Genomic DNA, 22,954 nt, shown 5'->3' on the forward strand with positions numbered 1-22,954 from the left:
AAAGTACAATGTAAATACAAGAATTATATTGTGTTTAATTTTAATGTAGATTTATGAAGTTTACTAGTCATCTACTTAAATAATTTAGTGATTGGGCGGGGGATTTAGCCCAGTGGTTTCGCCACCTGCTGCACAAGCGCAAGGACCTGAGTTCGATCCCCGGTACCAAAAATAATAATAATAATAATAATAATAATAATTTAGTGATCAAAATAATCACATATCCCAGGTAAAATCTGCAATATTTATACAGAAATCAAAAAATATAATAAAGTTCTCAATTTCTCAGAGACTACATTAAGGAATATTCAATTATTCATGTATGAGTGAGCCCCAGTTTAGCAAATTACCTATTTCCCATGGCTGATCTCTTAGTATTATGTATTTCAGGTTTTCTTCCAAAGCTATCACAGTGATGGCAAATCTTTTAGAGACCAAGTCCCCAAACTATAACCCCAAACCCACTTTCTAGTGCGAAGTGCCAACACTACAATTAAACCTGAATACTGAGGTTTTAGTTTAGGAAAAAAACAACTGTTATCCGATGCTCAGCTGCTCAGGCAATTTGGCTCGTGTGCTCACAGACTGGTCCATCTTCTCAGTTCCTCTGAACTGTTTTTACTCCACAGCTGCCGTACCGCTCGCTCTACATAGCCCTGCACAGGCCAGTTAGATGATTCACTACTTTTCATTAGTAAGTAATGATATTTTCTACACTATGGCAAACTAAGTCTGACTAACCATGAAAATTTGCATCAGCCATCAACCCTAAAGACATTGTACTCTAAGCTAAATAATATCTAATAAACCAAACTTTAAAGTCACAGTATTACAGCTGTACAACGCAAAGCTATCAACATTTCACTAGTATTATATGCTTCAGTCTTTTAGAATATATATCAAAGGGCTGAATGCAACTATCCTTCTCTTCTGAGGCTATAAATGAATACACAGAAAAGAGCTTGTCTCTGGCCAGACCACCCTGAGTGCGCCCGATCTCATCTAATCTCAGAAGCTAAGCAGGGTTGGGCCTGGTTAGTACTTGGATGGGAGAAAAGAACTTGACCTTTTTTAATCATAAAATAAAATTTTTAAATCAAAGTACCCAAATAGTCCACAAACTAGATTAAACACCCATATTCATCTGTTGGATTAGTGAGAATTTACTACATTTTGCTTTAAATCATTATTAATCAGCCAGGCATGAGGCCACATGCCTGTAATCCCAGCTATCTGGGATACTGAGGCAGAAAGATCACAAGTTTGAAGTCAATTTGGGCACGTTAAATTTTTTTAAAGGGGGCAGATATGTAACTCAGTGGTAGAGCACTTGCCTAGCAAGAAGGCCCTGAATTTAAACCTCATTTCCAACAACAAAAAAATGATGTCATCAAAAAACAAACAAACACTGCTGCACAAGCGCAAGTACCCGAGTTCCATCCCCGGTATCCCCCCAAAAAACAAAAAAATGATGTCATCAATTCCATATGCTGGGGCCAGGGATTTAGCTCAGTGGCACCACACCTGCCTGGCAAGTGCAAGGTCCTGAGTTTGGTCCCCAGTATGAAAAAAAAAAATTCCATATGCTGTCCATTTTGGAACAATAATTCTGTAATTATTTCTATAATTATTACTTCTAACACAAATATCAAAAGTTTCAAAGTAAACTGCTCTCTCACAAAGATAATTCTGAAGAACTGTCATAACTATCTGATACACAACTATTCTAAGTAAATTTTAAATTTTCATAAAACTTCTAAGTTTTGAAGAGAAATGTCAAGAATTGCTATATTTTCTGACCTTTTTAAAAAGTTCACAGATTTTCATACTGAAATAAACATATCCCCGTGCTCTACGTGTGCATATACACTGATTATGTTCCAGGAAGACCGAGCATCTGTGTAACGCGGAGGAGAGAGGAGCCAGACCCGATCTTCCAGAGATGGCCAGGCCCGTCTACACCCACCCACACACTCTCTGTGGGACAATGACATCCACATCATCCGCCATGCACTGCTACCCTGGCCCAGCGGACCTAGCTAGACATCTCCCGATGTCTAGACATCCTGCTTCAACCTGTAAGAGTGTGCAGAGGAAGTGACACCATGTGACTTCTGAAGGAGTCACAAATGCCACTCCAGGTGCCACGTGTTTGTCTCTATCTGCTGTACTCTCTGTGTCCCTCAAGATTCACACCCTGTATGCACTGGGCTCTCAAAGCCAAAGCACAGCAGGCCTAGCTACCCTGAGGTCCCCACTGTGGAGGTCACAGAAGGACTAACTATGAAGAAAGGCCTCAGGGACTTCGGCTGTGGCACCCCCAGCTGCCAGCGCTTCGAGCCGAGCCCAGACAAGGTGCAGCAGCCACAAACCATCACTCACTGCAGCATCACTGAGTCCCAGGCCTGAAGGGCCAAGAGCACATAAGCTGTTTTTACACCACTCAGTTTCAGGGTAACCTGCTACATTTCCAGAGTCACCGAAACAAAGTAGGGTGAAAATATGTTATGAGGTTCGTTAAATTAGTTTCCGACAACACAATGAAATAAAAATAAATTGAAACTGGGCCGGGGATTTAGCTCAGTGGTTCCGCTGCCTGCCCTGCAAGCTCAAGGTTCCGAGTTTGATCCCCGGTACCAAGAAAAAAAAAAACAAACACAAAAATAAATTGAAGCTAAAAAGCTAAATATGATTTTTAAAATAAGAACTATAAAACTGCTAACAAAAAGTTAAATATATTGTACAATTTTAAGGAAAGTCTAAGCATGAACAAACCCCAGGGGTCACACGTGTCATGTGACCACAAATATGCAGAGTGCACAGCTAGAAAAAAATAGGAAAAGCCACAACAGACTGATGACAGTGGTGAGGGTGCACCGTGGGGTGAGGAGGAGTTCATATTTTCTTCTTTATGCTTTGGAATTGTTTAAATGTTACTATAAGCATGTTGGTAATTTTATAATTAAAAAAAAAACAAGAGGGCTGGGGATGTAGTTCAGTGGTAGGGCACCTGCTTAACATATGTGAGGCCCTGGATGCAATCCCACCATTAGACAGACAGACACACACACACACACACACACACAAAGAAATAGGAATCATCTCTCAAAAGGGGCACAGATTAAAAATACTAACTCACTGTAAATTGAGAATATGTCAAGAAAGGCAGTCAGACACCACTGAAAAATATATATTGATACCACACTTGCTAAATGTTTCAGCTGCCTTAAAAGACTTTGACCTGGGACAGGGATTTAGCTTAGTGGTTCCACCGCCTGCCTCACAAGTACAAGGACCCAAGTTCGATCCTTGGTACCAAAAAAAGAGATTTTGACCCTACGGTCACATTTTTAATGGCACATCCAAAGATACTTGTTTGTTGCAGATAAATACAAAATTTAACAAAACTGATGTTAAAAATGTGGGATTACTTATATGTAGAGTATGTTAATCCATAGAGGGAAATTCTATAGTTAAAACATGTTGTAGAAAGCTTGTTGTGGACATGATGAATTATCTCATCAAGTAGTCTGCAAAGAACTGTAGTATAGCAGTGTAGAGGGGAAAATTACATAACACACAGACACAGAAAAACTCAAAAGAAAACTCCCAAAACATGATGATGGGATTGTCCCTTTTAATCTCCAAATGTTCTGCACCCAGTGTGTATTAATTCTAAGGAGCAGATGGGCAGGCAGGAGCACTTAAAAGCATCAGAGATGCTGTGTATGCCACATAAAATTAAAACTCAAAACAAAAACATGAGGAACTCTAAGCAAATATTTACAGTAATCAACTTTCAAATTACTTTAGTAAGCATATAAAGTTGTTACTCAGAAGTTCTTATTTTTTAACCCTTACACTGAGTTATATCATGCTTATGAAAACATACACCTTTATCAGAGTGTACTACTCATGCCACTTGCCTTATGTCTAATAGCTGTATCTGTCTTATCACAGGAAAGCTGACCAAAAATAGTATCAAATACCAGTAACAGTAAACATCCATACAATAATTTAGTTTCCAATCAATATTTAAGAAAGGTATCCAACTTAGTTCTATCATTATAAAAAAGTAAAATGTACTAAATGAGTATCGCCATGCATAGAAGGTTATCCTGAACTAACTGGGCAGCTCTTAACATGAAAGGTGTTGTGAAAAGGACATAGGAAAAATGTGTCCCCAGCTCTCCACTTGAAAAAAAAATTCACTTTGGAACTACTGTCCTACTTGCATATTTTTCATCTCTAAATTCACTTTCCTCAAAGTACAATGATAATATTCATGAGTTCATAATCTGTGTACCAGTTTTCTTTAAAAAGAACCATTTAAATACACAATGGCAACTGGTTAAAAAAAAAAAAAAAACCTCCAATTCACGGTTTTAAAGAATACTTGTGGAAAACCATTAAAGCACACAAAAGCACATCCAAATCCTTTTTTGGTTCCCACAGTTCAAATGCCAAGAAACTCACACAACAGCTGTGAAACAGACTAGCCCTAAGAACTGGAAAAAGTAAACAACAAAATCCACTATTAAAATGAGCACTATGGAATTTTTCATGAGAATTAAAACAAAAGTTGGTAAAGACAACATAAAATAAAGGGCATTAAATAGCAAAGCCAAGATTTTAAAGTTCTCTTATGGACAGTAAGTCTTTACTGCTTTACCGTAGCCACCCAATTCATTCTCATCTAAAACCATTCGCCCTGGAAAAAGCTATTCTTTAAACTTTTCATTTCAAAAAAATCTAGTCCCCAAAGTAAGCCCATTAGTGCTTTTTCTCCTTGCTATAGAATGTTATATTACTCTAGAGAGTTAGTTAATGCTCTTCTCCTTTGCTAAGCTTTATGAAGACATCTGCCACCATTAAATGAACCACCTGATGATAGCTTTTGACTTGTTCTACTAAAACCTGAATGACCATCTGCTCTGTGTTTTGCCTAAGCTCAAAAACCTGGAGAACAGCGCAAGGCTTTGTGTTGGAAACTGTGAGATCAGCAAAGCATGCTACTGAAGATCAGAATCATAAGCTCTTAAGAGAACCAGTAAAAGTAGCTCAAAGTTACAAAACACTGATTAAAGTAAAATATTAAATGTATAAATTGACATCCAAGAACTAGAGTTCTCACTACAAGCAGTTCAGTATACAGAAGCACTTCAACATGGAAAAAAAAAGAGTATGTAAATTAGCTCTTTAATAGCAAGGAAGTAAACAACATATTTCATTAACAAGAAAATGGAGCCATATATTAGTTGTACAATGGAACACCTAAAATGAAACATTCAACAGCCCCACAATTCAACTTCAATCATAATGCTGAGTATTTTTTAAAACTACAGAAGAACACAAAGTGCTGCAAATAAGTTACTATATATTGTTTACAAACATAGAAAAACACAGCATAAATATAAAGAAATTCTCAGGAATGATAAAAACTGATTTGACTGTTACCTTATGAGAGGAAGTTATAGTAAAGCTTTGTTTCTAGATGAGTTTGGGGAATTTATTATATTACTGATTGACCCACTTGGATATCTTAAATATTATGTAATACTTTCTTAAACTTTTAAGAAAAACATACCCCATAAGCTAATATGATGCCTAGCTAATCCACTAAATTTCTTCCCAAATTAAAATATTTTACCTAGCGTTAAAAAGAATTTACAAATCATTAATCATTATTCAAATATAATTAGTTATTGTGACATAACTATTGATGTCATTTGACCAACCAAGAAATCCTATTTGATTTATGGAGTCATTCAACTTTAACCCAAATCAAATGTGACAAAGAGTGTTAGAGATCAAGGGAAGTTGACCGACGAGAGCAGGGATGGAGAACCTCTTAGAGCTGTCCATAATAACAAGCAGTCTGCTGTGGCACATGCACCACGGCTTTCCGCTTTATTCTCCCAGAAACATCAAACTACAGCATGTCACTGGTTTAAAAAGTTTCAGCTGTAATTAAAATTCCTAATGAGAGCAAGGGCTTTGCGACCTACCAGCTGGTTAGTATAGTTCACATTGCTTACTCTTGAGAAACACTAATTAATGAAAATAACACTGATGCTATTTACTATTCGTACAGAGCTTGGGGCTTTACACACATTTTATTTCACCTTCCTGACAATCCTAAAATAGGCATTATTATCCCCATTTTATATGCTAAAATGAGGTTCAGAGAAGTACAGCAGTTTCCCTGAAGTCACGTTACCCACATGTGTCTGATCCCCCTTAAGCACCTCCCGACTGCCAAGGGCGCCCCTACACATGCACAGCACTGACCTTGTTTGAACAATAAGACCCTACATGGCCAGGGAATCATCCTCATTAACCCACCACTTTTAAAATGTAAGTTATTAAATCCTATTTGAATATTCAATAAATTTCAAAGACACTTTTTTTTGTTTGTTTTTTGAGACAGGGTCTTGCTACATAGTTCAGGCTGGCCTTCAATTCACTATGTACCCCACCCTGGCCTCGAGCTCACAGCAATCCTCCTGTCTCAGCCTCCTGAGTGCTGGGACTATAGGCATGTGGCACCACACCCAAACCAACCAACTCTTATTATGGGCTAAGAAAATGTCTTCATAGGTGTCTCATCCAAAATCTAGAATTTCTTTGTAAATTTCTTTTGGAAAAGTCATTCTCTATTTTTGCAGCCTACTGCAAGCATGCATAATAAAACTATAACCAGGCCACACACAGTCCAAATGAAACAAGCTGTCAAACTAGGGTTACAACTGGAAATTTTAGTACTATATCTGTTATTTTTAGCAGTTGTTAGATAGGCATAAAAAATTAATAAGGGGGGCCAGGGATTTAGCTCAGTGGTTCTGCTGCCTGCCTTGCAAGCGCAAGGTCCCGAGTTCAGTCCCCGGTACCAAAAAAAAAAAAATTAATGATGAAGGGCCAGGGATTTAGCTCAGTGGTGCCGCTGCCAGCCTTGCAAACACAAGGTCCTGAGTTTGATCCCCAGTACCAAAAAAGAAAAATTGAGGTTAAACTAAAATTAAGAATTAAAAAAAGAAAAAAATTTACCCACTCCCCACCTCCAAATAAAAGACCCAACCAAAAAATGGGCAACTGAAATGAATAGGCACTTCTTAGAAGTACAAGTGGCCAATAAATACCTGGAAAAATGTTCAATTCCCATTCGAGAAATGCAAATTAAAACAACACTGAGATACCATCTTACTCCAGCAAGAATGGCTATCTTCAAGAAATCAAACAGTAACAAATGATGCCAAGACTGAGGGGAAAAGGAACCCTTCTACACTGTTGGTGAGACTGTCAACTATTACAACCACTATGGAATTCAGTGTAGAGATTCTTCAAAAAATTAAAGAGAAATTCTATTTGACCCAGCTATTCCCCTTTCAGGTATCTTCCCAAAAGAGTTAAAGTCATCATATTACAGGAATACATGCATACCTGTTTCCACCAGAACAATTTGTGACAGCTAAATCTTGGGCTTTATGTCCATCAACAGATGAGGAGGAAAAGAAAATGTATTTATACCCAATGGAGTACTGGTCTGCCATAAAGTAAGATAACCGTGAATCATTCATGGGTAAATGGATGCACCTTGAGACTGTGATATTAAGTGAAATAAATCATACACACAAAGTTAAATATCTCATGGTTTCTCCACATGAGAAACCCAGAATATAAAAGAGCAAAATAAAAGGTGGATAACAGGAAGTAAGGAGATCTTTTTCAGTTAGAAAGGGAACAAGAAATGGGGGGAATGAAAAGGGAGGGGAGAGAAAGGGGATGGAAAAAAAAAGAACTAAAGGGGAAAAATGATGAAAATAGACCTGCAAACAGGAAGGGGATCAAGAGTTGAAGGGAGCAGAGAGGGAGGGAAGAGAAGGGAGTAAAGAACTAAAGATTTCAGATGTGGTACACACACCCCCACGGTAAATGCAATCACTGTGTACTGCAAACATACACTAATAAAAATTATAGTAATAAATGACAAAGCTGCCAACCATAGATTTAAAAAAATGTTATCCACTTCAACTACTAACTGGCAAAAAAATAAATTTTAGAAGCAAAACACCTGTACACAGTGACCTACTCCAATATCATCTACAGGTGAAGAACTGAGGTTCAATGTGTGTGGGGAGACAGTGACAGACTGCCATCACACACACCCCTGCGAGGCCTTGGGCAAGGCAGCTCATCTCTCCCGTCCTGTCTTCTCCAGCATAAATGGAGCCCACCAACAACAACATTCTTGAGGACTGGATGAGACAAAGTACAGGAAACAGTTGTTATAACCGACAAATGGATAAAGATGTGGGTTTTTGGAGTACTACTCTGCCATGAAGGAGGATGTGCTTGAGACATTTTTACCTGAATGGATGCCCCTTGAGACCACACTCTTGAGTGAAATAAATCGAACAAATTACGTTTAAAATACTGAATTGTTTCTCTGGTGTGAGAAACCGAAAGTGGAAATAAGGTCTAAAATGTATAATAGATATTGGGAAATGGAAAGAAAATGTTCAAATGGGAAGGGGAACAAGGGAGGAGAGGAGGAAGGAAAGAACAAGAAAAAAAATAAAGCCTGCTGTGGCTTTCGGATCTCACCGCTCCAGCCTCCAGGGCATGTTCCATCCTTCCAGCCCACACCCAGCAAAGGAAAAAAGCTTACATAATTTTCTTGCCCCGTACATTCCTGGAGGCAACCAAAACTAGTCAATTTTAACCATGAGAGAAATTGTGCACATCCAGGCTAGTCAATGTGGCAAACAGATTGGTGACAAGTTCTGGGAGGGTATCAGCGATGAGCATGGCATGGACCCCAACCGACCTCCACGGGTACAGTGACCTGCAGCATTCCCGTGTACTACAAAGGAGCCACAGGTGGCAAGTTGTTCCTCGAGCTATTGCGGATCTGGAACCTGGGACCACGGACTCTGTTCGCTCGGGTCCTTCTGGCCAGATCTGCAGACCAGACAACTTCGTTTCTGGTCAGTCCCGGGCAGGCAACAACTGGGCGAAGGGCCACTACACAGAAGGGGCCAAGCTGTAGCTGAGACTGCCTGCAGGGCTTGCAGCTGACCCACTCGCTGGGGGACAGCGGGCTCCGGCTTGGGCTCCCTGCTCAGCAGCAAGATCCGCAGAGTACCCCGACCGCATGGGGACACCTTCAGCGTGGTGCCCTCGCCCGGTGTCCGTCACCGTGGTTGAGCCCTACAACGTCACCCTCAGAGCACCAGCTGGTGAACACCGACGAGACCTACTGCGCCGACAATGAGCCAGGCGCTGTTCGACATCTGCTTCCGCACCTGCAAGCTGACCACGCCCACCCATGGGGACCTCAACCACCTGTCTCCAACGCCTTGATCGGTCACCCCTTGCCTCCGCTTTCCCGGCGGCTCAATGCCGACCTCTGCGAGCCGGCTGTCAACATGGCGCCCTTCCCGCGTCTCCCTTCCTTCTTCATGCCCGGCTTCGCCCTGCTCACCAGCCGCGGAGGCCAGCGGTACCGTGCGCTCACGGGCCAAACTCACCCAGCAGGTCTTTGACGCCGGAAACACGATGGCAGCCTGCGACCCGCGCCACGGCCGCTCCCTGACGGTGGCTGCGGTCCTTCAGGGCCGCAAGACCATAAAGATGCTGGACGAGCAGATGCTCAACGTGCAGAGCAAGGACAGCAGCTGCTTCGTGGAGTAGATCCCCAGCAACAGAAGGTGGCCGTGTGCGACATCCCACCCCGAGGCCTGCAGACGGCCGGGACCTTCACCAGCAACAACACCGCAGTGCAGGAGCTGTTCAAGTGCATCTCGGAGCAGGTCATCTCGGAGCAGGTCACCTCGGAGCAGGTCACGGCCGTGTTCCGCCGCAAGGCCTCCCTGCCCTGGTACTCCAGCGGGGGCAAGGTCCAGAGAGAGTTCACCCAGGCCGGGAGCAACATGAACGACCTGGTATCCGAGTACCAGCAGTGCCAGGACGCCACGGCTGAGGAGGAAGAGGATTTCGGGAAGGAGGCTTAAGGCGGAGTCGCCCTCACCTCAGGCTTCTCACCTCCTCGGCCTCTTCACCTGTCCCTTTCCTTCACAATTGGTTTGCTGGGGTTTCTTTGGGGTTTTTTATTTGTTCTTTCGGGGGGTACAGAACAGTGCCTGGCACATAATAGGCACTGCATAAATACTTGTTTGTTGGATGTCTCCTCTTTCTCTCTACTCTGACAATCCTAGATTTCTGTCATTCTAGGTGACCCTGTATTTTCTTCTGGTACCAACTTCTCATTGTCCAGTTAATATTTCTGTTTTCAGGCTGGGGATTTAGCTCAGTGGTTCCACCACCTACCTCGCAAGCCCGAGGACCCAAGTTCAACCCCCAGTACCAAAAAAAAAATTTCTTTTTAATTGCTCTAAGTGTAAAGAGAGAGACACAAAAAGGATTGTGTATTTATGGGGAGCAGGAAAAGAAAAAGCAATACAACTATTTGGGACTAATTTTCCTGACAATTTCCATAAAACCAGGGCAATGGAGACTGTAACAAGTATGGGCATAGGAAACTGCAAACATTGCTTAGCTTTCTACATGCCCAGAAAAACCAGTATTTCAGTTTGCTAAATATTAAAGGGTAACCTTTAGATTTTTTTTTTTTTTTTGGTACCAGGGATCGAACTCCAGTCCTTGCTCTTGCAAGGCAGGCAGCGGAACCACTGAGCTAAATCCCCGGCCCTTAAAGGGTAACCTTTAGCAGAACAGAAAAAAAGGTGATAAAATTTCCAACTCACTAGGAAAAAAAAACATACATAAAAGTAAAAGCAAAAAAAACTAAAACCAGAGAGCGGTAAAAAATGTTATCACAATAAATATGAACATGTCAAACTCCTCTATTAAAAGACAAAGATTCTCAAAATGAGTGAAGACTCATATCATTTACAAAAATGATATGAAAATAAGTGAAATCATATCATTTACAAAAGAAATTCCTGTAAGTTAACATAAAAGCTCACTACATATATACACACACACACATAAGGATAATATTGCAGCACTGTTTAAAAATTACAGGAAAAAAAGGAAACAACATAAAGGGGAACAGTTAACCAAAATATATTTTAACTATTAAATACTACGTACACTAGACAGGCATGGTAGCACACACCTGTTATACCAGTACTCTAGGAGGGTAAGGTAGGAGAATCACAAGCTCAAGACCAGAGTAGGTAACTTGACTTAGCAAAACTCTGTCTAAAAAAAATTTTTCAAGGGGTAGAGATGTGAAAAGGCCAAGTTCAACCCCCTAGTAACACAAAAGAAAAACAAAGAATAAATAAATATACGAACCTACTAAAAAGCGTAAGATTCTCATGTGATAGCGTGGAAAAATGTTCAAGATAAAATACACAAAAAAAAGAAAACAGAAAAGAACAGCATTGTGGTGGATTAACTAATGGTCAACTTGGAATGCCCACCTGAACTGAGTCAAATGCCATAAAAGGAGAACTAGAGGGGAAGATCGTATGGTGTTGATTTTCCTGGAGAAGATGCCGCAGCTGGTTTTCTGATGCGAACTCAGCTGTTCTCTCACCATGAGAGGAGCTCAGGTCCTCACTGTCGCAGGGATGGCAGCTGTTCTCGTCAGGGGAGCCATGGTCTTCAACTTGACTGTCACTTCCTGGCTCCAGTGCAGATCCCTCAGCCTCGTGGCACACACCCTTCACCCTTCCGGCCCACTTTCTAGCTTCCCAGTGCAGATCCTGGATATGGACTTGCATGCGACATTGCCTTGGGCTCCAGACCTTCAGCTGGACTTGTGGAGGCACTGCTGTGGGATCCAGGCCCTCTGGTCTCTAGAGTGTGGATAGCTCTCTTGTGCTCCTCTGCATTTGACTTTTTTGGGTGAATATTATAAAATAATCCTGTAAATTATGTGTTCTGTATTAAATCTATTCCCTTGTAACCCTGACTACAACAAGCACATATGGTATACCTTTGGCAATGAAGACATGAATATACATACATACATATATATATATATATATTCCCTACAAGTGGATAAATTTAAGGCATAAAAACATTTGTCACTTTATTTATAAAGCAAACAGAAAACGTGTCAAATAGGAAAAAGCATGGAACAAAACTATACTATATAATGACCTTCTGCATTCGTGGCTTCAACTAACCATGGATCAAAAGTATTAGGAAAAAATCCTGCATCTGTACTGAACAGACAGATTTTACTTATTTCCCAAACAACACAGTGTAACAACTATTTACATAGCACTTACACAGTACTGGGTATTGTAAGTTAGCCAGAGATAAAGTATACAAAAAGACAAGCACGGGGTACAGGCAAATACTGCACCACCTCCTAAAAGGGACTTGAGCATCCTTGAATTTTGGCATTTGTGGGGAAATCTAGAACTAATTCTCTGAAGATACAGAGTGACTAAAAAGAAACTGAAGAAAATACATTAAAGTACTTTTCTCTAGGCAACAGAGAATTGTGGCTGACTTTTTAAAATTTATTTCCAATTTTTTAAAGATGAGCATAAATACTTTTATTATTGAAATGCATTTTGAAATAATCATTAAAATGAAAATCAGAAAAGATTTTTTTTAGAAAGAGTACTTGCGGGCCGGGGATTTAGCTCAGGGGTTTCACTGCCTGCTGTGCAAGCACAGGGGCCCGAGTTCGATCCCCGGTACCAAAAAAAAAAGAGTACTTGCCAACTTAAAGCAGGTGTACCATGAGTTTCATTTCTAAATTGGTGATTTAAATTTTGTAGTCAATTTTCCCATAAGAAAAGCATTCCAGATGGTGGTCACTTCTGAACTACTGAACTGAGTGGAAAAGGGAATAAAGGAGAAACAAGCTGGCTGTGCACTCAACTGCTGCCACTCTCATCAGGTTGGCAATGGGACAAATTTCTCAATCTCCCTAAGTAAGCCTCAGTCACTTTTTGTCTGTCTTAGGATAACACCTTTTTAATCTCGGCTCAAATGAGATAAAGCCTCCTTGAAAAACACATTTTTTCAGAAAGTATTTACTCACAGCCATAGCTCTCCTGAAAGATAAAGATACAAGTAAAATAATATACATGCCTTTCCCTCAAATGAGTAGTCTAGTGAAAAAGATAATTACAACACAGCATGGCTCAGTGAGTAGGTGGAAATACAGTTCTCTGAGATCACGCTGGCCAGCAATCAAAAATGGCAGAGGAGACCCTGGTGGGTGGGTGTCTAGAAACACACTCAAAAAGAAGCATCTAATCTACCTGGAGGGATGAGACTAAAGTACAGAACTGGTAATATACACTAAGATACCATTACACTTGCAAAAATGCATACATTAGAAGGCTATTACATGTTCCTTTATTTCTTTGTACATACTCTTCTTCCTAAGAATGCCAGTCTATTTTAGAGACAGAGTACTAACAATCAACATCTGAAGTCTGCTGAGGGGAGAGGAGAAAATAGAGAACCTGGCATCTTGAGGACACAGTCGCTCGGTATCCGACTAGTCAGCGTGTCCAGGAGCCTGCAGCAGGCCCAGCACTGGGAGCTCAGGAGAATGCCCTACAGATGACAGACCTACTGAACCCAAAGGCGCACTACTGAGAAGGTCCCCAGGTGATCTGGGCTCTTACTGGTTTGTGAGTAGTAACAGAGATCTGCTAGTTCATTTACTGAGGCCCTCAGTCTAGTGTTCCACAGTAATGATAAGAGCATCTGTGCTTAGCATGCCAAGGCCCTGGATTCAATCCCCAGTTCCAAAAAGAAAAACACATTCCACTGGATGGATTTTTATCATTTGAAACACTTTTTTACCAGATGGAGATTAAAGAAAAAGTCATTTTACAGAAGTCTTCAGGATGAGCAGGCTCTATAGGAAAATCAAGCTTTCCTTGCAGATGCCACTAGCAAGAACTACCTTGCATATCTCATCTTTTCCAGGTCTGGTATACTGTTCAACCAACAGGTTAGAGGAGAATAGGAGACCTCTGAAAAGGGAACGAGGATTATTAATCCATTTCTTACTTTCTTTATCTAGGGTCAGCACTTTGAAATCTTTAACCAAACACAAACATCTGAGGCAATTTTCCAGGTATAACCTGAAAACATTCTTTGCTAGGGTTGGAAGAAAAGGGCAAAGAGATACCCCCAAACAGCTTGGACTCATTATGACCAGAAGCTAGTTTTGAATAAACCTTATTTTTTTTACCTCTTCCTTGTTAAACACACCAAAAAAATCCTAGTAAGAAATCCAAATTCATTCTCTTTAGTAATAATACAATACTGTAGTCAAGTGATCACAAAACAAGCATAAATAACATACTTTTTCCCAATTACTGTAAAATCAGTACTAAATAATACAAAATCAACTATACCTACTCAATTAGACTTCCCAAAATTAACACCAAACTAAATAATTGATGTATTTTCACTATCTTTATCTAAAAATCAGACAAAAGTTGTATCATTTGAATATATACCATGTGCTCCTCTTTCTAAAGTTTGACTATCCTGAAACATAAACTCAAACATATGTGTTTCCCCAAAGGAAAAAAAAAAGCTTTCATGCCTTAACTTTCAGGAAAGTTTCAAATAATTTTATGTTGAAAATTACCCATTTCTCTTTTTTTTATTTCTATGCTTCATAACCAACCATGTTTGGTTAGTTTTGCAGTGCTAGAAACTGGACCACTGAGCTATATCTCCTGCCAAAAATTACCCATTTCTTAATTCCCAAACATACTGCAATGAATTTCAAGTTCATATAATGTGGATGTAAACAGAAAAGAATGAATATCAAAGGAAACCACACTTCTGGTAAGCACCGTAACACCATATCTTTTTTTTAAAAAGTCTACATACACCTGTGCAGCCACCATTCAGTTTAAAACATAAAGCACTGCCCAGTTAAAGCCCTGCTTCTCTTCCCTCAGCTGCATGCCACTCCCTTCACAGCACAGTTCCTTTGCTGTTTACCATTACCTTTTGGCACACTTTTACCACCCAGATATATCTTCCCTAAATCAGCGAGTCTCAATCAGGGGCAATTCTGCTAAATGTCCCCAGGAAGGGATGCAATGTCCAGGGATAAGGGAATTATCATAAGAGAGGCGGTGCTACTGCAGCTAATGGGTAGAGGCCAGGGATGCAGGCCTATACAATGCAGGTCACAGCTGAGACAGGAAAGAAGGGCCCGATGTGCCCCATGAGGTACTTTCTGTTTTTCCTTCTGTAGTTATCCTGAACTCCTTAGAGCCAGCCCCAGCTACATCAGACATCCCACGGCTGCTCCAGGAACCTTTTTTCATCCCAGATGACTCCATCCCTCTACAATCCTCCTCTTTTAGGTACCAGAAGAAGCCCCTGCCCTACTCACAATTAAGTAGTCTGCAGTTAGAGGTGGGATCCTGTACGGGCCTGAGCCTGCCTTCTTTATAAGCAACCTCCCCAGTCAGTCCCTGCACTTGCCCCCAATGCTGCAGCATCAGTCCTCTTCTGGATGGCACACTTGCCTGCTCATGACTTCTACCTAGAGTACAGCAGGCTGAGCTGGTACACTCAGAGCTGGAAACATCAAAAGCCTCTAACACCAAGGCAACCAGCACAGGCTGGGTCTGGTAACAAGAGGGCGGTTAGCAGCTGGAGAATTACGAAGAGCACCAGAACTGCCAAAAGTTGCCATCTCTGTGGCAGTGGAAGAGGTTCCCAAGGATCCCAGGAACTGCTGGCTCCAGAGGGCCATCAAACCTAAGGGTGACAGCCGCTAGCATTTGGTTCAGACCTGCTGGTTCGAAAAGAGCTACACTTTGCCTACTCATGATTTATATCTGAACTGAGCAAAAAAATTCCTCTGCAGACTGGTGACACAACTGCAACAAAGAATTACCTGAGCTAGTACAAAAATGTCCATAATACCAATGTTAAAAAATCCTACCCTCAACGACATAGTTTCACATTATAACATACCATAGGTTTCCTCACCCAGCCACCCCACGCAGTGCTGGAATCAAACCCAGGGCCTGGACATGCTACGGAGATTTCTACCACTGAGCTACATCCCCAGCCCTAACATGATAGGTTTTCTTCTACAACTTTATTTGCTTAACATTAACTTTCTCTTCTCTACTACTAGTATTTCACTGTACAAATACACACCATTAGGGCTGGGGATTTAGCTCAGTGGTTCCGCCATCTGCCTTGCAAGCGCAAGGTCTCGAGTTCAATCCCTGGTACCAAAAAAAAAAAAAAAAAAAAAAAAAAAAAAACAAATACACACCATTCATCTATTTGTTTTCCTGATCCACATTTGAGTTTTTTCTAATTTCTCCCATTACATGTAACACTGCTGTGAACATTCTTTACAAACCTTTTTGGTCTCAATAAAAGTTCTTGCCAGGGAAGTAACTTTCAGTGTGGTTCTTGAACCCCTAAAGCAATCCCCAAAACCCTCTTAGGAGCTTCATGTGGCCAAAGTACTTGCATGAGAACACGTAAGATCCTATATGCCTCTTTCTTTTGTGTGTGTGTGTGTGTGTGTGTATATGTTTGGGGTTTTTTGTTTTGTTTATATATGCGTCTTTCATACTGGCATACACTGATAGTGCAAAAACAATATTGGGTAATACTGCTGGTGACTTAGCCAAGTTAACACTCTTATTAAGGAGGCAAAAGGATATTAAGATGCACTAGGAAGGACAAAGTATCATTTCTATTATATTCTTGCTCAAAATACACAATCTGAATTTAGTCATGAAGAAACATCCCACAGACCCAATCTGAGAAACAGTCTACACCATTAATGGGTGGTGTCTAGGTCATAAAAGACAAAGACAAAGGAAGTGGCCCAGATTGGAGGAAACTACTAAATACAATGTATGATCACAGACCACAGAAAAGACATTAGTGAGACAACAGATAAAATTGAATAGGGTTAACAGATTACTCAGTACCGTTGTACAAGCGCTAATTTTTAGGTTTAAAAAATTACAGTAAGAACACTTCTGAAATAAAGAAGTAGAAATGGCAAATAAATACATGAAAAAATGTTCAACATCACTGGTCATTCAAGAGACCCAAATTAAAACAACGCTAAGATTCCATCTCACTCTGGAAAGAAGGGCTGCCATCAAGAAATCAACCTAGGGCCGGGGATTTAGCTCAGTGGTTCTGCCGCCTGCCTCACAAGCACAAGGTCCTAACACAGAACAATCCTCAAGAGGAATTACTAAGTGGAAAGGTACAGAAGTGCAGAAGACTGAACATGGTTTATCACCATTTCCTTTTTTTTTTAGGTACAGGGGCTCAAACTCGGGTTCTTGCAGTTTCGAGGCAGACAGCAGAACCACTGAGCTAAATCCCCGGCAATCAACATTTGTGCTTAAAAAGTGGAAAGCCAGGCATAGTGGGACATGCCTATAACGTGAACATTCTGGGAGGTGAGGCAGGAGGAACATAAGTTCAAGCCTGAGCTGCTTAGAGACTTAGCAAGACCTTGTGTCAAAATAAAAAATAAGAAAGGGCTGAGGAGGTAGCTCACTTTGAAGGACTGGATTCAAAATCCTCTATACCAGAAGTGGGGAGCAAACAGATTTGTTTCTAGTATGTTTACATTTATGCTTGCAATAATAATACACAAGAAACTGGCAACAATGCTAATCCCTTTTGTGCTTTCAAGTCATACACATACATCCCTTTTCATGTTTAAAAAGCCAACTACCGGCCGGGGATTTAGCTCAGTGGTTCTGCCGCCTGCCTCAAAAGCGCAAGGTCCCGAGTTCGATCCCCGGTAGCAAAAAAAAAAATTAAAAAGCTAACTAAGAAACAGTTTTCTAAATCCCCTGCTCATAAGCTGATTTCGCTCAGGCTCGTTTCCTCTTCATTGCTGCTAGCAGTAACTCTGACCGCACCCCCCACACACACACTTCCAGACTTGTTAGGCTTCCTCAGGCTCCCTCGCGCTGCCTGACAAGGAGCGCAGGTAGCTCAGAAATTCTAAAAAGTATCCAATTTTAAACCTGAATTATTTTCCACTGGATACAATTTTCAAGGATAAATCCATGTGAAAATGAGTTAGATTAAAATAAATCAGATGCTTATTTTGAGACCGAGTCTTCAGTTTACCATATAAAAAACTCCAGAGTCACTAACAAACAGACCCCGATAATGCAGAGAATTAAGGATAACTCCAAGGGTGAATGGGTCGGAACCTCACAGCACCTTATTCACAGGAGCTGCTAACAAAAAAGAACATCCGGTGTCTCCTACGCCTGTCTTCTGCTTGAAAAAAGTACTTAATGTACGGGGTAGCTCAAACGATCAGACTACTTGTCCCTCTACTGACACAAAAGATTTTATATTTAGATGAAAAGTCACTTCAGAATCCCAAAAAAGCATTCAGAGACTGAACTTCATTCAAGTCATTCAGTGTCACAGGAGCTGGGGGGGAGGGTTGTTTCAACACAACCGGGGCCCCCACGCCCCTCTGCACCATGTGGCCAGGCAAGCTGGGCTCAGGTCAGTCAGTCAGCGCTCGGCGACTGATTAATGTCGTGGCTTATTAGGCCCCTCGGACCCCTTCCCCGGAGGAGGAGGAGCGGAATTATGTCTGTTGCACGCCGGGGCTTTGTGTCCGACAGCCTGAAAGCACGCCGGTGATGGAGCGTCCGTCATTTCCCCTGGGGTAGGGGGTCTTTCCTCCAAGTTTTTGTTTGCCCGCTACTGCACCTAAGACGCCCCGCCACCCTGCCCCTCGCCGCCCCGTAGCCTTACCAGTGGGCGCGCTGTCCAGGATGCGCAGGTCGTAGGCCCCGGAGCAGCGGTAGTTGGCGGCGGTGCCGTTGTCCCACACCACCACCACCTCCTCGGGGCTCTCGAAGCTCCGCACGGTGCCCACATGGCCCTCGCCGCCGTCCTGCTTCCCCCACTTCCAGTCCGGGCCGCGCACTACCCGGGCCCCGACCCCTTCCACCATCACCCGGTTGTTGCGGGAGTTACTCATCGGGGCCCGGGCGGGGGGCTCCGCCGCCGCCGCTGCCGCCGCCGCCGGGGGGCCCGCGAGCGAGCTGGGCCCGGGCCGACCTCTCGGCGCCGGCGGGGGCGGCAGCGAGCCCCGCGGGACGCGGGACTGGCGCACGGGGGCGGCGGCGCGGAGCCTGCGGAGCCCGGAGTCGACGCCCGGTCGGAGCCGCCGCGCCCCCCGCTCGGGCTGGAGGAGGCTGGCGTGTGGCGGCCCGGGGGCGACGGCGAGGGCGCCCTGAGGCGGGGGCCGAGGGCCGGGGCTCCCCCGCTCCCTCGGGGCTCCCCGGCCGGGCTACAGCGACGGCCGCCAGCAAGCCTTGCTCTCCCCCGGCCGGGAGCGCACAGGGCCGGGGGAGGCTCGCCCGGGGCGGGCGGCGGGCAGCGAGCCCAGTGGCCGGCCCTTACTCAGCTCCGGGCCCTCGCTCCGGACTGGGCGCCCGAGCGCTGGCGCCGCCTCCGACTCCTCAGCCGCGGGCAGCAGCGGTTCCTCCGCGCGTCGGCGTCCGGTGAGCGCCCGGGCCCAGGCGCCCCCTCCGCTCGGCCCCCGCGCACGCCGCCGCGCTCCGCCCTGCCACAGAGCCCCGGCCGGGCGAGAGCGGCTCCACATCCGGGGACTGCCGCGCCCAAGGCCGGAGCGGCACCTTCTCTGGGGCGCAGGGAGTGGAGGGGGGAAGGCGAGCCTCCGCCGAAAGAGGGTGGGAAGGGTTTCGGAGAGTCTCGGGATCGGGAAAGAAAAGAGAAGGAAGCCGATCTCTAAGCGTCGCCCCAAGGCGCAATGGCAGTGCGCACGCGCGCCGTCCGGGAGAAGGGGTGGGAGACCCAACGCAGCCTGAAGGGACGAAGGGGTGGGTCTCTAGAGTGGCCTCCTGATGGTACGCCGCGCCCCATTGGCTCTGAAGGAAGGGGCGTGGCTGGTGTGGAGGTGGAGCTGGAGGAAGCGAAGACGAAGTTGCCAACCCGCTTTCAAGACTGTGCCGCAGGGGGTCGGTCTTACACAGCAGTGCTCCCAGGCGTCAGGAGTTTAAATGTGGGGATCCCTACTACTGGCTTAGTCGTCTGTGTTAACGGGGGCGGGAATAGCACAGACCCTAGCACAGATTAAAGGTGATGTGGAGTTTCGTATGTATAAACTGCGAATATTTCTAACGAGAGAATGATACTGAATCCTGGTAGCCACCGTAAACCCTGCTGGAGGTGTCTTTATGCAGACTTTGCCCTTTAATAACCAGCCCTACCCAGGCAGAACTCAGCCCCTACTGGCGAGATACGATCCGGAAACAAGAAAATACCAATTATGGAGTCTCAAATGGCAAATAAAGCTAATTTTAGTGTTGGGGGGTGTTTTTGTTGTTTTGGTTTGGTTTTGGTTTTTTGTGGGGTTTTTTGGTACCGGGTATTGAACTCGGGTCCTTGCGCTTGCGCAGCAGGCAGCAAAACCACTGAGCTAAATCCCCGGCCCTGTTGTTTTGTTTTGTTTTGTATTGTGTTTTAAAATAGGATCTCATTATGCACCCTAGGCTGGCCTTGAACTCGCAGTGATCTTTCTGCCCCAACCTACCAAGTACTGGGAGTACAAGCGTGCGCCACAGCGTCTAGCAATTTTAGAGATTTAACACAATTAAAATTTGCTCAGAATACAGAGAGTAAATGTCTAAATTGTGTTTAAAAATGTTTTCAACCTGGAAATTTTAAATGTGTTATTGTGCACTTTTAAATGAGCCTGGTTGGTACTGCTTAAGTAACTTATCCAGGACTATAGAGCTACTCAACTGTTCCTAATCAGTTCAGGACATTCTTAAGTATTTCTGCTGTACCAATTCTTCTGACTCTCTCTGAGGTCTTCTCTAGATTCTTTCTTTCCCTGTTAACCACTTAAATTGATTACTGGATTAGTACATAGACTTTTAACAAAGATTTTTAAAATAAAATATGGCTACTGTTAAGAGCTACACAGGTATTTGTGATTGACTTTGTTAAGTAAGTTAATTCAAGTAAAAGCAGCTGAGATGTCAGACACTTAACAGTGTAACCTTGCATTTTACATCAAATATATCAGGAATGGATTTTTACATGTCTGATTGTGTTCAACTTACCCAGGCATTTTATATTTATAAAATTAACAACCACCAACAAAATTGGCAGACCAGCTCTGCTAGAGTGAACAAGAAAAAAGAAAAGTCCCAAACAACAACTAACACTCAATATGTAAATTAGGAAGAAAGAAAATCTGGGAAAATAATTGGTTTTAAATACATATCTAGGGTTTCAGGTTAAATGTATACCAAAAAATTTGTTGAAACCCTAACCCCCAGCACTTGTGACTGTGACCTTATTTGGTTGGTTTTTGTTTTTTGTTTTAGCAGTGACAAAGTGTATTTGAAAAAGAAAAAGTTAAGAGTGAGGGAGAAACTGGCTCTGCAGAACGAGCTTGGGCCAAGAAAAAGAGGAAAAAGCAAAATAAAAGCACACCCTGGAGGAGGCAGGGCAGACTATCATGAGGAAAGCCATGATAGTCCTTATTTGGATTTTTTTGTTTTGATTTTGATTTTTGAGACAGGGTCTCACTGTGTAGTTTGGGCTGGTCTTGAACTCAGTAGGTAGCCCAGGCCGGCTTCGACCTCACGGTGATCCTCCTGCCTCAGCTTCCTTTGTGCTGAGATTATAGGCATGGGCCATCATGCCCGGCATTTTGACCTTATTTGGCAATAGGGCTTTTGCGGATGTAATAAATTGAGATGAGGTCATACTGGAGTAGCGTGGACCCTAAATCTGATGACTAGACTCAGATCTGAGAAAAGACAGTGAAGATACACCACTGTTTCTACTAGGTGAAAGCAATATGCTTGTGATATTTGTCAAGTGATATAAACAAAGTGCATTTTCAGACCAACATTTACAATAGCTAGAGATGCATAGGGTAGGTATTTATTTGCTCCAGTAAAGAGGTCTCATCTAGAACAGCAGCAGCAATTGAAACTGAATAAGTGTATAGCAGTACACAGGACCCACCTTCCTTTGCAAGCTAAATAAGCATGTTAAATAAGCACATTATAGAAATCACTCTCACTGCAGTTTGCAAGTCTTTGATGTTGGCACTCCCTGTAATTCCCCCAGGATGTGGTATTGCTTTGAGTTTGCTTTTTGGTAGGAAAAGAGTAGTTACAGGGTTCCTAGTCAGACTTTCTTACTGTAATGTCTCATTCCACAGATTGGGAGCCAACATGCATATTAGTCCAATTACCAAGTATGTCAATGCCACCTGTGCATTCAGAAACTACGGAAAGCGGGATATGGTAGTGCACACCTGTAATCGCAGCCTTGTGGGAGGCTGAGGCAGGAAGATTGCAAGGTCTAGCCCAGCCTGGGCAACTTAGTGAGACCTTGTCTCTTAAATAGGAAGAAAAGAGAAGAAAGGGCTGATGATATAGCTCAGTTATAGAGTACCCCTGGGGTTTAATCCCCAGTATGTACCACAAAAAGAAAAAAAAATTCCTAGAGAAGTTAACTGTAGTTTCAGCGCTTAGAAAGTGGAGGCAGGAGGATCACTTGAGCCCAGGAGTTTGAGAACAGCCTGGGCAACATAGTGACACCTGGCTAAAATAAATAAATAAATAAGCTGGGAAAGTACTGTAATGCACTGGAGCTCAAACTAGGTTCGCCACGGGACTCCATAACCAACCTCTCTGACCAATAGACTCCAGCAACTTCTTGGACCCCATGGTGGTTAGCCAGTGGCTAGGAATTTCTAAGAGAGCAAGTTGCCTTTCCCTACTTCCCTTCACTCTGGAAAGTGGCCTCTGGTCCCTTTTGGAGAGAAAGGCCAGGAGGAGGAGAATTACAGGTAAACGTTGGCCTCGGCCTTCTTCTGGACCCCAAGTAACTTCTGCCCAGACACCAGGTAGAAGGCCACGACCATACCACAATGACCCGGGCCACTGTCTGC

The 22,954-nt window shown here is 43.2% G+C and overlaps 1 protein-coding gene and 1 pseudogene across 2 annotated transcripts in view; one reads left to right on the top strand and one right to left on the bottom strand.

Moving 5' to 3' along the window:
- The window catches only part of Mib1 (MIB E3 ubiquitin protein ligase 1), a 115,020-nt gene extending 95,879 nt beyond the window's left edge, over positions 1–19,141 (bottom strand). Inside the window, exon 1 of one of the 2 annotated variants that reach the window (XM_004853166.3) lies at positions 18,763–19,141. In XM_004853166.3, coding sequence (XP_004853223.1) covers positions 18,763–18,991 — 229 coding nt within the window. In that variant the 5' untranslated portion in view covers positions 18,992–19,141. The remainder of the gene's footprint in view (positions 1–18,762) is intronic. The other variant, XM_021265168.2, reaches the window with a different exon arrangement.
- On the top strand, positions 8,725–10,629 carry LOC101715601 (tubulin beta chain-like; annotated as a pseudogene).
- Positions 19,142–22,954: the final 3,813 nt, after the last annotated feature.

The sequence above is a fragment of the Heterocephalus glaber genome, unplaced genomic scaffold (assembly GCF_053883595.1).
Source record: "Heterocephalus glaber isolate CG9 unplaced genomic scaffold, H.glaber_assembly_v1.0 deba00000331, whole genome shotgun sequence".
Classification (NCBI taxonomy): Eukaryota; Metazoa; Chordata; class Mammalia; order Rodentia; family Bathyergidae; genus Heterocephalus; species Heterocephalus glaber.